We start from the raw sequence: 17,174 nt of genomic DNA on the forward strand, positions 1-17,174 counted from the left end.
CACCCACCTAGACCCACCCACCTACACCCACGCACCTAGACCCATCCACCTACACCCACGCACTATACCACACGCCCACCCCCACCCATACACTTCACCTACATCCACACCCACCCACACGGTGTAGTTGGGTGGGTGTGGGTGGGTGTAGGCTACACCCACCCACCTACACCCACACCCACCTACCCACCCACACCCACCTACACCCACCTACACCCACGCACTATACCACACGCCCACCCCCACCCAGACACTTCACCTATACCCACACCCACCCACCTACACCCACCCACCTACACCCACCTACACCCACGCACTATACCACACGCCCACCCCCACCCAGACACTTCACCTACCCCACCCACACCCACCTACACCCACCCACACCCACCCACACCCACCCACACCCACCTACACCCATACCCACCCACCTACACCCACACCCACCTACACCCACCTACACCCACGCACTATACCACACGCCCACCCCCACCCAGACACTTCACCTACACCCACATCCACCCACCTACACCCACTTACACCCACGCACTATACCACACGCCCACCCCCACCAAGACACTTCACCTACACCCACACCCACCCACCCACCTACATCCACACCCATCCACCTACACCCACGCACTATACCACACGCCCACCCCCACCCAGACACTTCACCTACACCCACACCCACCCACCTACACCCAAACCCACCCACCTACACCCACCCACGCACGCACGCGCGCGCGCTCTTGCTGCCGCGCTAAAGATGGCGAGGCTTGGAGCGTCGTCTGTGTCGTCTCTGCCCCCGCCGCTGCTGCTGCCGCCGCTGCTGCTGCTGGTGGTGGTGGTGGCCCCCACGCTGCTCATTCGCTCCACTCTCGCCAACTCCTTCCCGCAGCGAGAGAGGTGAGCATCTCGGAGATTGAGGGAAGGGGGGGGGGCACTGTGTAATTGTAAGGGGGGCCCAGGGAATCCCCTCCGCGTTGTCTCCCATCTCGATCTCATCTCATCGCCTCTCACAGTCCACGCGCCGGGGCTTGGGGGAGCCGGGCGGGGGGCGAGGCAGGCGGTCTCCGTGTCTCTGAGTCTCTCTGTCATCCGTGTCTCTGTGTCTCCGTGTCTCGATGTCCTCCGTGTCCCTGAGTCTCCATGTCTCTCTGTCTCCATGTCTCTCTGTTATCCGTGTCTCTGAGTCTCCGTGTCTCTGAGTCTCTCTGTCATCCGTGTCTCTCTGTCATCCGTGTCTCTGAGTCTCCGTGTCTCTGAGTCTCCGTGTCTCTCTGTCATCCGTGTCTCTAAGTCTCCGTGTCTCTGTCATCCGTGTCTCTATGTCCTCCGTGTCTCTATGTCCTCCGTGTCTCTATGTCCTCCGTGTCTCTGAGACTCCGTGTCTCTCTGTCATCCGTGTCTCTATGTCCTCCGTGTCTCTATGTCCTCCGTGTCTCTGAGTCTCCGTGTCTCTATGTCCTCCGTGTCTCTATGTCCTCCGTGTCTCTGAGACTCCGTGTCTCTGAGACTCCGTGTCTCTCTGTCATCCGTGTCTTTGAGTCTCCGTGTCTCTATGTCCTCCGTGTCTCTATGTCCTCCGTGTCTCTATGTCCTCCGTGTCTCTATGTCCTCCGTGTCTCTATGTCCTCCGTGTCTCTGAGTCTCCGTGTCTATGAATCTCCGTGTCTCTGAGTCTCCGTGTCTCTGAGTCTCCGTGTCTTTGTGTCTGCGTGTCTCCGTGTCTCTGAGTCTCCGTGTCTCTGAGTCTCCGTGTCTCTGAGTCTCCGTGTCTCTGAATCTCCGTGTCTCTGAGTCTCCGTGTCTCTGAGTCTCCGTGTCTCTGAATCTCCGTGTCTCTGAGTCTCCGTGTCTATGAATCTCCGTGTCTCTGAGTCTCCGTGTCTCTGAGTCTCCGTTTCTTTGTGTCTCCGTGTCTCTGAGTCTCCGTGTCTCTGAGTCTCCGTGTCTCTGAGTCTCCGTGTCTCTGAGGCTCCGTGTCTCTGAGTCTCCGTTTCTTTGTGTCTCCGTGTCTCTGAGTCTCCGTGTCTCTGAGTCTCCGTGTCTCTGAGTCTGCGTGTCTCTGAGTCTCCGTGTCTCTGAGTCTCCGTGTCTCTGAGTCTCCGTGTCTCTGAGTCTCCGTGTCTCTGAATCTCCGTGTCTCTGAGTCTCCGTGTCTATGAATCTCCGTGTCTCTGAGTCTCCGTGTCTCTGAGTCTCCGTTTCTTTGTGTCTCCGTGTCTCTGAGTCTCCGTGTCTCTGAGTCTCCGTGTCTCTGAGTCTCCGTGTCTCTGAGGCTCCGTGTCTCTGAGTCTCCGTGTCTCTGAGTCTCCGTGTCTCTGAGTCTCCGTGTCTCTGAGTCTCCGTGTCTCTGAGTCTCCGTGTCTTTGTGTCTGCGTGTCTCTGAGTCTCCGTGTCTCTGAGTCTGCGTGTCTCTGAGTCTGCGTGTCTCTGAGTCTCCGTGTCTCTGAGTCTGCGTGTCTCTGAGTCTGCGTGTCTCTGAGTCTCCGTGTCTTTGTGTCTGCGTGTCTCTGAGTCTCCGTGTCTCTGAGTCTCCGTGTCTCTGAGTCTCCGTGTCTCTGCTGCATATCGCCGCCGGCTCTCTCTGTGTGGGGGATATCGCCGGGGCTCTGTGCCCCCTATCGTAGTTGGGGGGGGGGGAGGGGGGTACGATAGCAGTGGAGTGAACATGGAACGCTGGCGGTGGGCGTGAGCGGATTCCCGAGTCGAGAGGTCTCTGCAAAACGCGACGCCAAACTTGAGGCGCTTGCGCCACGAAGGGAGACAAAGGCGGCCGGGCGTGGTTCTGGGCCACCAACCGGCCCTACGCGTGCCTGCGGAGAAGCTCGCAGACAGCACTTGCCCCTTACAGTCGCTTAAGGCTACACGGGGGTTCTTTGTCTTGTGTGCGTGTTGCGTGTGCGTGGAGAGGTCGCGTCGTGCTCTGCGCATTGCGCTGCGAACCCCGGGCGAGCCGAGTTCGATCCCCGCCCCCCGCCCCCAACTCACGACGAAGAACGGAGGAGAATATCCTGCAGCAATTCCCGGGGATTCCCAACGAGGTCGACTGCGCGTTGAGAAGCGAGTCCCAGCCGCGGTGTGGCGAGAACATCGGCACCGGGAGAGACAAAGGCCGCCCGCTCGGCGTGGTGACGTTGGCCCTGACGGCCTGAATAGGTGCTCGCTGACTGCACTTGCCCGCCGCAGTCTGCGAAGGCTATCGTGGTGGTTGGGGGGGGGGCTTTGTGGGTGTGTGTGGACGCGTTGGGACACAGGGAGACATCTGGTACCGTGGGGGGGGGGGGTCCGGGTTTACCATTGCGTCGTCAGCATTGTCAACACCAGCAGCCATGATCAATCCACTGCTGGATTGAGGGCCTCCCTTCATCGGCGGCCGCCACCTTGGCACGATCTTGCGACGATTGAACAATCCACCCGGCATCTGAACGGATTTCATCGCTCCGTCTCCCTCGTCGAGCACCTGATCTCAACTCCGTTCCGTCAGCGCGTTGCGTGCGTGTGTTGCGTAATTGGTATAGAGTAGCGGTGAGCGCACTGCGCTACGAAGCCGGCGACTCGGGTTCGAATCCCGCTCACGGCCAATATCAGTGACAGCTCGTAACTGAACCGGTCCTGGGCCTCCCTTGGGTCGACTCAGCCTTTAAACGAGTACCTCGTGCGATGCGTAAACGTCGCCGCTCGGGATACAAAGGCGACCGGGGCGCGGTGCTGACCACCCACCCCCTCGTGTGCCGTGCCGGCCTTCACAGGCCAGCCCGCTGAGGCTACACTTGGGGGATCTTTGTCTCGTGTTATTGGCGCATGTCACGGCGGCTGTTATGTCGCCGTCTGCCTCGATGGGCACCGGGTCGCGTGGCTAACGCGAGAGGCCGTCGTGTAAGGCGCGCTCGGGCGCGTCTCGGTGGCCGTGAGACGACTGCTCTGCGGGATAGGCGATGGTTATTTATTATCTCACTGTATACGTGAATTATTGATGCAACGTATCAGTCAAAGTGTAGGCACCGTCCGTGTAAACATGCCGCGCGCGTGTGGAAATGCCTCGCGCTGCGTGTGCCATCATCGTAACAATTATAAAGATATGCCGGCGATTGCCAATGCACTGCTATCAAAATATGTTGCGTATTTAATGCAGGAGAGCCACGCCGAGTCGTGTGCCTCGTTATCCTGAGGGATATGCTGCTGCTGCTACAATGAGGTCTTCGTTTGTAAGACGTTCTCAGCTGATCAACGCCGAGTTGTGTTCTTTGTTATTCACGTGCCGGAGGAGGAAACCGGAGCGCCCGGAGAAATACCCCACGCATTGCGCGAGGGAGCAACGCTCTATCCCCCGTACAGACGGAACGAAGCGAGTGGAGATGAGTCCACTTGCCCTACCGCCTTCTGGTGAGACAGGGTAGGACTCCTCCTCGACACCCACGGGAAGGGAGTGTGGAACAGATGGATTTTATATTAGGACGCTGTCTTTCCGACAGCTCTGTTCTTCACCTGAGGACGGTTGCTTGCGTTGTGGCCGAAACGTCGTGAGAATTTTATTATGTTTACTTTCATTATTTTATTATTTTCCTTCTACGTGACTTTACCGAAAGAACCAAGAATATGAATCCCTGCAGTCACGAAAGCTTTAAATCGACAAGATGGAGATAGTCCACACTTTTCCGTATCGCCTTCTCCCTGGCAAAGCCAGGGGCACGACGACTCCTCGACACCCATCTGTGCGGTGATCCACCAACCCTCACCGCTGCCTCCACAGCGCTGGGTGACAGGCGTCAGTCACGTGCAGCAGCAGCAGCGTAGCCACCACCACCACCAAAGACAAAGACCCCCTGTATAGCCTTAACAGACTGTTGGGGCAAGGGCTGATCAGCGAGCACCTATGAAGGTTGGAACGGTATGCGAGGGGGTGGGTCGCCAGCACCACGCCCGACCGCCTTTGTCTCCCCAGTGGCGATGTTTACACACCGCACCAGGCTACTCATTTGAGGCTGAGTCGACCTAGGGGAGGCCCAGGACCGGTTCAGATAATCATCACCGGTGTTGGCCGTGAGCGGGAATCGACCCCGGTTCGCCGGGTTCGTAGCGCAGCGTAGCGCTAACCGCTGCACCACCGCTCCCGCCACCACCACCACTACCACCACTCCCTCCACCACCACTACCACCACCGTCACTACCACCACCGTCACCACCGCCACCACCACCACCGCCACGGCTCCCGCCACCACCGCCACCACCACCACTACCACCACTCCCTCCACCACCACTACCACCACCACCGCCACCACTATCGCCACCACCATCACCACTACCGCCACCACCCGACTTAATGAACGCCTCCTCGCAAAGCAATATCACCGGTCAGGGGGCTTGTTAGACCATACTTCACCAGTCCTGGCTAGTGAGTGCTGCTCGTGAATGAGGGGGGGGGGGTAACTAGGAGCGGTTGCAAATATCTCTCGCCACTGACGTTAGCCGTGACCGGGAATTAAACGGAGGTTTGTGGGTGGTGCTTTATACATCGCGAACTGCATCACCTCCCGTTTACCTGGCTGGCACGTATGTATGTTGAACTTCTTTCGCACCGTACGTGGCCCAACGCGCTCATCGGTTGTGCGTCGTCGGGTTGAAAGCGGCCCATCATCCTCTGGGGGGGGTCGATAAAATAGATACCACTTTGTACGGGAAGTCAACGGTGATTGTACTGTCATGGAGAGACTCGCCACCCCAGCCGCCATCGGAACGTGGAGTGTCCCCTCCCCCCAATGGCTCTTGCAGGGCTGTACACGAACAGGAAATGATCACTTCATGGATGCCTCGGTACTCATTTAAGCAGCAGGAAATCAGTGCGACGCTGTCAGCTGACTGGGTCGACTCAGCCTTGAACGAGGACCTGATGGGTCTGTAACTCAGCACTGTATCGCCTCTCGTGCTTTGTGTGCGTGCGCTTGGGGGGAGCGGTGGCGCAGTGATTAGCGCGCTCCGCTGGGAAACCTGCCGAGCAGCGTTCGAGTCCCGATCACGACGAATAACAGTGGCAGCAAATATGTGAACCCGCTCCTGGGCCTCTCCTAGGTCGACTCAGCCTTGAACGAGTACCTGGTTGCGGTGTGTATCAACGTCGACACCTGGGGGACGAGGTGGATCGGGGCGTGGTGTTGTAGGTCACCCGCACTCCCCGTCGTGTGCCCTTCCGACCACCGTCGGTGCTCGCCTGCAGCACTTGCCCCGACTGCCTGTTGAGGCTGTCCGGGGGATCTTTGTGTGTGCGCCTCTGCTGCACTCGCGTGCCCGTGTGGACGCTACCGACACGGAGCGCCGGGACTCCCTTCTCGTGCACTCGCCACACGTGGGACCCCTATCTGGAGGCGGAACATCTTGAGCCAGGTTGAAACATTCGGGCTGGCCCTGCCTACGGATCCACCCTGGGTTCACCGAGTTAACGCCAGTGGAGACTGCGCGATGTATAGATAGTATATATATGTGTGTGTGTCGGTGATGTATATACGCGAGATACATGTATGTGTGTGTGCATGTAAGTGTGTGTGTGTGCATGTAAGTGTATGTGTGCATGTAAGTGTATGTGTGCATGTGTGTGTGTGGGGAGCGATAGTGTAGCGGTTAACGCGCTGTGCTACGAACCCGGCTACCCGAGTTCGATTCCCGCTCACGATTATCTGAACCGGTCCCGGGCCTCCCCTAAGTCGACTCAGCCTCAAATGAGTACCTGGTGCGGTGTGTAAACGTTGCCACTAGGGAGACAAAGGCGGTCGGGCGTGGTGCTGGCCACCCACCCCCTCGTGTACCGTTCCGGTCTTCATAGGTGATCGCTAACAGCACTTGCCCCGACAGTCTGTTACGGCTATATGGGGGATCTTTATCTTTATGTGTGTGCGCATGTGTGTGCGCATGTATGTGTGCATGTATGTGTGTGTGTGGGAGCGGTAGTATAGCGGTGAGTGCTACGCTGCGCTACAAACACGGCGACCCGAGTTCGATTCTCGCTCACGGCCGACTCGGCCTAAAAAAATAATGAGTACCTGGTGTGGTGTGCAGTAAACATCGCCACTGGGGAGACAAAGGCGGCCGGGCGTGGTGTTGACCACCAACCCACTCGTGTGCCGTGCAGGCCTTCATAGGTGCTGCTCGCTAACAGCACTTGCCCCAACAGTCTGTTAAGACTACATGGGGGATATTTTTTTCCGTGTGCACGGAAACGTACCCGTGTGTCCATGCTGCGTACAGACGCGACGGTTCGGTCCACCACCCTCCACGTCGATTGCCGTTGATAATGGGAGCAGTCGCTAGCTCGCCCATGCGTCGAACAAATGCGTGGCACGACATATATATATTAAGAACACAACGACAATGACTTGTGTATATACTTTAGCGCGTTTATAAACGTTGCTTATGTTGCATGAGCGCGTACAACCGTTTCCGATGTGTGTAACTGCATCTTCATCCTACACATATACACAGCAGGGCACAGCTGTGGGTAACGGAGTACAGACGGACAGAGCACAACATCTGGATTCCTGCATCGCATTACAAAGATCATAGCGTCGCCTTGATGCCTCATCGCATGGTGTGTGTGGTGTGTGTGTGTGTATGATGTGTGTATGATGTGTGGTGGGTGTATGATGTGTGTGTGGTGTGTGTGTGTGATGTGTGTGTGGTGTGTGTGGTGTGTGTGTTGTGTGTCTGTAGTATGTGTGTATGATGTGTAGTATGTGTGTATGATGTGTAGTGTGTGTGTTTGATGTGTAGTGTGTGTGTTTGATGTGTAGTGTATGTGTATGATGTGTAGTGTGTGTGTGTGGTGTGTAGTGTGTGGTGTGTGCGTGGTGTGTGTGGTGTGTGCGTGGTGTGTGTGGTGTGTGCGTGGTGTGTGTATGATGTGTGTGCGGTGTGTGTATGATGTGTGTGCGGTGTGTGTATGATGTGTGTGGTGTGTGCGGTGTGTGCGTATGATGTGTGTGGTGTGTGCGTATGATGTGTGTATGATGTGTGTGTGGTGTGTGTGGTGTGTGCATGATGTGTGTGTGGTGTGTGTGTGGTGTGTGCATGATGTGTGTGTGGTGTGTGCATGTGGTGTGTGTGGTGTGTGCATGATGTGTGTGTGGTGTGTGTGTGGTGTGTGCATGATGTGTGGGTGGGGTGTGTGTGGTGTGTGCATGTTGTGTGTATGATGTGTGTGTGGTGTGTGCATGTTGTGTGTGTGTGGTGTGTGCATGATGTGTGTATGATGTGTGTGTGGTGTGTGCATGTTGTGTGTATGATGTGTGTGTGGTGTGTGTGTGATGTGTGGTGTGTGTATGATGTGTGGTGTGTGTTTGCGTGATGTGTTTGGTGTGATGTGTGTGGTGTGTGATGTGTGTGTGATGTGTGTGTGGTGTGTTGTGGTGTAAATGTGCTGACGTTCCATTGAGCGCCCGAATCGTCCCAACGCGAACACCACAGCAGGTGTGGTTTTACTCTCCAACACACCACCGGTGTCGCGTGCTGTACGAGGAGCGAATTGGCCACGTGTTGTGTTCACGTGACAAACCCCCGCTATTGGTTTGGCTGTGTCGGATGGTGGCGGATTTAATCGACGCATTTACATTTAGGCGATTTCTAACCCCCCCCCCCCCCCCTTAAACCTTTGTTATGGACAATATCGGTCGCGAAAGCCACGTCCTCCTCCTCCGACTACTAGTTAGACTTAACGCCATCGACTTCCCTTGGGAGCGCATCCCGAAACGGCCACGTCGCGCGCGCTACGGGCGTTCACGCGCTACGGGCGTTCACGCGCTACGGGCGTTCACGCGCTACGGGCGTTCACGCGTTACGGGCGTTCACGCGCTACGGGCGTCCACGCGCTACGGGCGTCCACGTGCACTCTCATAGCTCGTGAACCCTGAGCGCGTGCGCGTGAACGCTGTCCTCTTTCGACAGCGTCTGCATCGTTTGACCCCATTTTGGCCAGTATGAAAATATGAATTTTAGTTTTTGTTTTCGCATCAGAGTATTGTGTTTGTTTGCATGTTCACCGCCACAAGTGACCGTGTGTGGTTCATGCGGAGACGTGGCTCCTTGTCGAAGGTGTCATCTATTGTGGTGTTTGAAACATCTTAACACAACTCCTGTTGTGTTGCCAGAAGACGTAAACACCAATTATTATTCATCATAGCGTCTACATCGTCGTCATCGTCAGAATCAGCACGACAGTATGACAGCAGCAGCAGCCATGGTCAGTCCACTGCTGGATGAAGACGCTCCTCGCCTTGATGCGTGCAATGCAGCGGCACTCCGCCGATCACCCGAGCTGATGGCATCGTTCCATCTCCTCCGCGTCACGCCTTCCCTGTGTACGCACATGGTGTATGGATATATGTGTGCGTGTGTGTATACATAGCGGTAGTGTAGCGGTTAGCGCTACGCTGCGCTACGAACCTGGCGACCCGAGTTCGACTCCCGCTCACGGCCAACACCAGTGACGATTGTCTGAGCCGATCCTGGGCCTCCCCTAGGTCGACTCGGCCTCAAATGAGTACCTGGTGCGATGTGTAAACATCGCTACTTGGTAAGACAAAGGCGGCCGTGCGTGGTGCTGGCCACCCACCCCCTCGTGTGCCGTGCCGGCCTTCATAGGTTGCTCCTCGCTAACAGCACTTGTCCCAACAGTCTGTTACAAGCTACCCGGGGGAGGACCCTCGTCTTGTATTTAAGTCGCTGTTTTTTATATTTTAACCTCATCTGCCAAACTTTTTGAACACGCGACAATCACCTGCGCCTTTATTCACATTGTCAGCAGCACTGGACTGCTGCGGTGAAGTATGGTCAGGTCACGGACTGGCATGCACACGGGGGCTGGCGGTGCCCTGGTGCACAGACCTCGCCTGCAGGATGTCTTCATCGGCTAACGCTCATCGCCTAATCGATGAGCATCGATCGGCAGCATTCTCGGTGCGCGCGCTTAAGTCGCACGCTCAGCAATTAAGATGTGATCACCACCCACACCCCCCCACACACCCCCCCCCCCACACACACAGACTCCCACACAAACACCCCACACACACACCCATAACAACAATCGCCATTTGCCAACCTGCTGTGCTTTAGCCACCCGGTGCTCCTCTCGTTGTTGTGAGCGTCGCTCCTCCGCCCTCCGTTGTTGTTGGAGGGCGACTGCCTCCAACTGCCCAGTAGCAGCGTCCTTCACGAGCCTCCTCCACAGAGGCCGATCTTGACACCGCTGGTACCAGTCATCGGCAAGTCCACTCAGCTCCACATCCTCCTGTACCACATCAGCTCCATCTCTTCTCTAACCCGTGCCGCGCCCGTTTAGCCCTCTCGATCCGGCCGAACAAAAGCTGTTTAGGCATGCGGTGGCTGGGCATGCGGGCTACATGACCCAGCCAACGCAGCCTTGCTTGCCGGAGGAGCTCACCAATGGGACCTTGCCCAGATCTTTCAAGGATTTGTGAGCTCCTCACACAATCCAGCCTGGTTAAACCCAGGATGGACCGTAGGCAGGCTAGCCTAAATGTTTCTAACCGGCGAAGATGTTCCATTAGTGGGGTCCACGTTTCGCAAGCATAAAGAAGGAAGGGAATGACCGTGGCCGAGAAGACCTGAAGCTTAGTGCGGAGCGACAGACTAGGTAGCTTCCACACAGCGTTACGCAACCGATGAATAGATATTGCCGCTCGACTTATTCGGAGTGAGACCTCTGCTGTTAAACTGGAGCCGGTCATAAGCACACTGCCCAGGTATGGGAAACTCTCCACTCTCTCCACAACTGCCCCATCACCGATTGGGAGTTGTGGGGGTGGAGTGTCCGATGGTACAAAATACCCAGGCCGGTGCTTAGTTTTGGTGGGGCTGATGGTAAGGCCCCATCTCTTAGTAGCACGCTCCAGTCTGAGCAGCAGCGTCTCCAACTCCTCCTCTGAATGTGCAGCAATTACCAAATCATCGGCATACATAACGTGGTTGAGCAATAGTGAGCAATCCCTTGACGCACCCGGGCATCGATCAGCCTCCCATTATATCTGTACCAAATGAAGATTCCCCCGGTACAGCTATTGAAGGCTTCACGAACTATGTGGTCAAAATAGATGTTAAATAATGTGGGAGCCAGAGGACATCCCTGTCGTACCCCAAGGTGTACAGGGAATGGCTCTGACTCCCGGCCACGTAGTTTTACCCGGGCCCGCTCACCATCATGAAGGTCCTTAATGGTCGTGAGCAGAGGGTCGGACTCCAAAAGCAAGAAGAACAACCCAGAGCCCAGGCCTACTGATGGTATCATAATCCTTGAACAGGTCAATAAAGCAGAGGTGTAGGTCTTGTTGGAATTCCCTACACCTCTGCTTTAGCAGACGGACAGATAATAACGCATCTGTGCAGGATCGCCCTTTCCTGAAACCGCATTGGGGCTCCGCAAGCCTTTCTTCAGCGTGCCTGGCAAGGCAATGTTGAATAATTATTGCCAGGACCTTTCCCGGCACACTGAGGAGTGAGATGCCCCTGTAGTTACAGTCTGTGCGGTCCCCCTTCTTAAAGAGGGGGACCACCAGGGCATCCTTCCAATCCTGCGGAACCCGTCCAGTGGTCCAGACTGTTGTTATGATGTCATATAGGGCAGTCTGTGCACAAACGCCACCCTCTGTCAGCATTTCGCTTGGGAGATCATCTCTGCCCGGTGCCTTTCCTGGTCTCAGACTCCGGATCGCATTCAGTACTTCCTCAACAGATGGCACCTCAGCCAGCCACTCACAGGGGGTGACTTCTTCCAATATTTGAGGCACCCGCAGCCTCAGCAGTATCATCCCCACTTTGTGCCACGATGTTTTCCGGTGTGAGGGATTTCCCCTCCGCCAGGACCTCACAAAAATTGCTCAGCAAATCTGCAAACCGGTTCCTGGGGGTCGGAGATTGGATCACCGTGTTTTCCCCTAATGATGGTAATAGGTGTGGCGCTGCAGGTTACTTTATTGATGGAGTTAAATAGAGATTTGTGATCGCGGGCCACTGAGGCAGACTCCATCTCCTCAGCAACCCGCGACCACCACCCATCCTTGCAGCGCCTCACGGCTCTCCGAACCTCCGAGCGAAGGCTGCGGTAAGCCTCCTCATTCTCTGACGTGGGATTCTGTAGCCGATGACAGTGGGCCTGTCGCTTTTTCTCAACTATCCTGAACACCTCTGTCAGCCAGGGTCTCTGGGGAGGTCTGGACCGCGTACCTAAAGCAGCCAATGCAGCTGCATGAGTGACAGTCCTAAACCTCGCCCATTTACCCTCGACATCAGGAGGAGTGGGGGACGATTCCAACCCCAGCCGCAAGCGATGATAAAATTCTCGCTTGCAACTTTCATCAGCTAACTGAGACCCCCACACGCACCCACCCCATCTCTTCCATCCCTCGATTCGTCAGCACGTGCTAAGAAGGAGAGGTTGGCGATGGGATTTGTGGGTCACGTCACCCCTCCCAGCCACCAGAGGCCGCTACGTTGGCCACACCCGAGCATTCACCAACAGCAAATGTTCGATCGTAATCGCGACACGAGATGGGGGAGCAGATCTCTTGATCGATCGGTGGGGTAATCTCGGACGATGCCGTCTGGGGTGGGACACTCGCAAAACCGTGGCGCGCGCGCTGAAGCGCGCTTTCTATCGGCTCTAGCGTCGCACACACACACACGGCACGCGCGCACACACACACGGCACGCGCACACACGACACACAAAGATCAAACAAAGATCCCCCGTATAGCCTTAACAGACTGTAGGGGCAAGTGCTGTTAGCGAGCACCTATGAAGGCCGGAACGGTACACGAGGGGGTGGTTGGCCAGCACCACGCCCGACCGCCTTTGTCTCCCTCGGTGGCGATGCTTACTACACACCGCTGACGCCAGGTACTCATTCGAGGCCGAGTCGACCTAGGGAAGGCCCAGGACCGGTGCAGACAATGGTCACCGGTGTTGGCCGTGAGCGGGATTTAATCCCGGGTGGGCAGGTTCTTGGCGCAGCGCGCTAAGCGCTACACGACCGCTCCCCCGGAGACGCGTGCAGTCTATAACAACAACAACAACGCAGTACAGTATATATATGAGCACAGTTGGCATACAGATCCCGCGTAGCCTTTATAGGAAGGCCGTAGCCATGGAGTCAACATTTGGGGGGACCAAATTTTCCAGGGTGTCTGGGGGTCCTAACCCAGAAACATATCTACATTTGAAAACTAATTTCCTGCCTAAAATATAAAAAAAATTCACTAACACGTGGGATGGACTTTATTTTTTACAATAATGTCTAATAGTGTATTGTATTACATTGCTCTGTTTTTACTTGTTTTACCATTTCTTGTTTCATTGTATGTAATGGCAGAGATTAGGGATTAATAAAGTACAACCATTACCACAATCACATAAACATAAATCTATGCATTGATTTATATCAAGACAAGTCCAGATATTGTGGCCAGGGTTTAGCAAATTGTTGTTTTATTTACATAGCATAGACATTTTCTTTGGTTCTTTCGGTAAAGTCATGTAGAATGAGAATAAAATAATAAATTGATAAAATAAAATAACACAATAATATTCTCACGACGTTTCGGCCACAACACAAGCGGCCTTCATCAGGTGAAGGGACGAGACTGTCTGGTAGGACAGCGCTGTTATTTTATTTTATCAATTTATTATTTTATTCTCATTCTACGTGACTTTACCGAAAGAACCAAAGAAGATGAATCCTTGCAGTCACGAAAGCTTTAAATCGAAATTTAGCATAAACATTATTTTGATAGCAATATATTGGGGGGGACATTTTGAGCATATTTGAATGTTGGGGGGGATATCCCCCCCGCCCCAATAGATATTATAATTACAGCCTTGCTTTATAGACTGTAGGGGCGAGTGCTGTTAGCGAGCTGTCAATACGGCTAACGCGGCACACAAGCGGGCTGGATTGTAGCCAGGACCATGCCCGGCCGCCTTTGTCTCCCCAGTGGTGTTTGCCACGCGACGCTCCTGGTGAGTGGAGGCATACTGGATGCCGAGTGCGGAGAGAGATACTTTTTTAGCCCAGGGGTAATTCTGGTCACGTTAACGGCCTTCACCGAATGCCGAGAGCAGGTCCAGCGAAACGTCGGACAGCATTCTAAACGTTTGCCTGCTTTTCAACTTCACGGCGTCACTGATATCTCGACTCCGTTTGGCTTCTGTCGCGCGGTGGAGTTTGTGCGGCTCCACTCGCAGCTCGTAGCCGTGACGGGGCCAGTGACGGAGACGGTGTGAGGTAGGCGGGAGACGGTGTGAGGTAGGCGGGAGACGGTGTGAGGGAGACGGGAGACGGTGTGAGGTAGGCGGGAGACGGTGTGAGGTAGGCGGGAGACGGCGTGAGGTAGGCGGGAGACGGTGTGAGGGAGACGGGAGACGGTGTGAGGTAGGCGGGAGACGGTGTGAGGTAGGCGGGAGACGGTGTGAGGTAGGCGGGAGACGGTGTGAGGTAGGGGGGAGACGGTGTGAGGTAGGCGGGAGACGGTGTGAGGTAGACGGGAGACGTGAGGTAGGCGGGAGACGGTGTGAGGTAGGGGGGAGACGGTGTGAGGTAGACGGGAGACGGTGTGAGGTAGGCGGGAAACGGCGTGATGATGAAGAGAGAGCGGTGATGATGATTAGGATGAAGAGAGAGCGGTGATGATGAGGATGGTTAAAGGATGATGATGATGAGGGTGGAGGAGGGAGCGAAGTGCCGTGAGCTGCACGGAGGAGCGGCGTCTGTTTTTAGAGGGGGCGGCGACGGGGGAGGGAATCGGAGTGGGGGGGGGGGGCGTGGCCCACGCACAGACGTCACGTGATTTACGGGAGGCTCGAGTTGATGCAGGTGGACATTGCACCTGCACGATGCATCCCGAAAGAAACTGAGTTTGACTCGTATCCAGGGGTGGCGGGGGGCACACAGGGGCGTGGGTGGCCACGCCCGGCCGCCTTTGTGTCCCCAGTGCTGATGTCTCCACACCGCACGAGCTCCTCATCTGCGCTTGAGTCGCCCTAAGTCGAGGCGCAGGACGAGTTTAAACATTCGCCACCGATGTTTTTTGTTCGTGAGCGGGAATCCAACTCGGCTCGCTAACACTGCACAACAGCGCCCCGTGCGGACACGCACACAAACACGCGTACACACACGTACACACGCGTACACACGCGTACACACACGTACACACACGTACACACGCGTACACACGCGTACACACACGTACACACACGTACACACGCGTACACACGCGTACACACGCGTACACACGCATTCACATCCACGCATTACCCTTGTGAAACCCCAGGGACACGTGTCCTGATGGGTCTGTAACTCAGCACTGTATCGCCTCTTGTGCTTTGTGTGCGCGCTTGGGGTGGGGGGGAGGAGCGGTGGCGCAGTGGTTAGCGCGCTCCGCTGAGAAACCTGCCCACCTGAGTTCGAGTCCCGATCACGACCAATAACAGCGGCGGGGAATATGTGAACCGCTCCTGGGCCTCCCCTAGGTCGACTCAGCCTTTAACAAGTACCTGGTTGTGGTTTGTATTCAATGTCAGTACTGGGGAAGACAAAGGCGGCCGGGCGTGGTGTCGGCCACCCACACTCTCCGCCGTCTGCCGTTCCAACCTTCACAGGTGCTCCCTAACAGCACTTACGCCGACTGCCTATGAAGGCTATATGGGGGATCTTTGTCTTTGTGTGTGCCCGTGTAAATATGTGTGCCTTTGCATTTGCATCCTCTTCTCGGCCACAGTCGCGTCGCACTCCCTTCTTCTATGCCTGCGAAACGTGGACCGCCTTCCCGGATGGATGGAACATCTGCGCCGGTTTGGCACATTCACGCTGGCCCTGCCAACGGCCCACCCTGGGTTTAGCCAGACTGGATAACAGTGTGATGAGCTCCCACACTCTTGAAAGATCTGGATGCAGTCCCATTCAGTGCTTCTCCGCCAGGCGAGGCTGTGTTGGATGCGTAATGTAGCCCGCATTCCCCGTCAGCGCATGCCCAAGCATCTTTAATTTGGTCGGTTTGAGGGGGCTGAACGGGCGCGGCACGGGCTAGAGAAGAGATGGAGCTGATGTGGTACAGGAGGATGTGGAGCTGAGTGGACTTGCCGATGACTGGTACCAGCGGTGTCAAGATCGGCCTCTGTGGAGGAGGCTCGTGAAGGACGCTACTGGACAGTTGGAGGTAGTCACCCTCCAACAACAACGGAGGGCGGAGGAGCGACGCTCACAACAACGAGCGGAGCGCCGGGTGGCTAAAGCACAGCAAGTTGGCACAGTTTAGGGACACAGGTGGTGCATCTGCCGGTCATCTCAGTCAGTCAACCCATGGCACCTGCACCTAGCCTGGCACAGCGGGAAGCACAGGTGGTGTATCTGCCGGTCATATCAGTCAGTGAACCCCGTGACACCTGCTGGGTCTATCCTGTGACCACCCGCGAGCAGTCAGCCTTCAACATTTCACGTGGCGGCCTCAATGTGCACCTAGCCTGGCATGAGCGCGGCGTTGACGTCACAGCGGCTGTTGCTGTGTAGCACAGCCCCCCCCCCGCCCGTGCTGCGAGGATGATAATGAGGGAGCGCTCTGTGCGTCTGCAGTGGCGAGCTCGAGGTGGCCTCTGTTCATTAGCGGACTCCAGACGCAAGTGGATGCGGACGCGCGTGTGAGTGAGTGCGCGTGCAGGGGGAGCCTCGAATCCCCTCCGTTGTTGATCCGAGCCCTTCCGATCTCATTTGCCCACACACGGCAATCGCGCGCGTGTGGCGGTGAGAGCTGAGCTGCGCCGCGAACCCGGCGAGCCGAGTTCGATTCCCGCTCACCGTCGACACCGGTGACGATGATCAAAACCGGTACCTGGTGCGGAGTGCACTAAACATCGCCACTGGGGAGACAAAGGCGGCCGGGCGTGGTGCTGTCCACCCACACTCTCGTGCGCCGTGCCGGCTTTCATAGGTGCACGCTAACTGCACTTGCCCGTATAGTCTGTTAAGGCTACACGGGGGATATTTGTCTTTTTCTTCTGGTACGAACAGCACGAGTGGAATGGAAGACGGCGGAGAGGGCTGGACTTGGGGAGATGGAACGATTTAATTAGCAAGGCGCTGGCGTTGGGGGGAGGGTTAGGGATCGTCGTTTATCCAG

At 56.0% G+C, this 17,174-nt stretch overlaps 1 protein-coding gene across 3 annotated transcripts in view; it reads left to right on the plus strand.

The window, feature by feature from the left end:
• The first annotated feature begins 654 nt into the window (after positions 1–654).
• LOC116951295 (voltage-dependent calcium channel subunit alpha-2/delta-2-like) overlaps positions 655–17,174 on the plus strand; it is a 196,563-nt gene continuing 180,043 nt past the window's right edge. The window contains exon 1 of one of the 3 annotated variants that reach the window (XM_076073414.1): positions 655–909. In XM_076073414.1, the coding sequence (XP_075929529.1) occupies positions 770–909 (140 nt within the window). In that variant the 5' untranslated portion in view covers positions 655–769. The remainder of the gene's footprint in view (positions 910–17,174) is intronic. The other 2 variants (XM_076073413.1, XM_076073416.1) reach the window with 2 other exon arrangements.

This window comes from Petromyzon marinus, chromosome 42 (genome assembly GCF_048934315.1).
Source record: "Petromyzon marinus isolate PM22_M1 ecotype Great Lakes invasive population chromosome 42, UKy_Petmar_22M1.pri1.0, whole genome shotgun sequence".
In the NCBI taxonomy this organism is placed as follows: domain Eukaryota; kingdom Metazoa; phylum Chordata; class Hyperoartia; order Petromyzontiformes; family Petromyzontidae; genus Petromyzon; species Petromyzon marinus.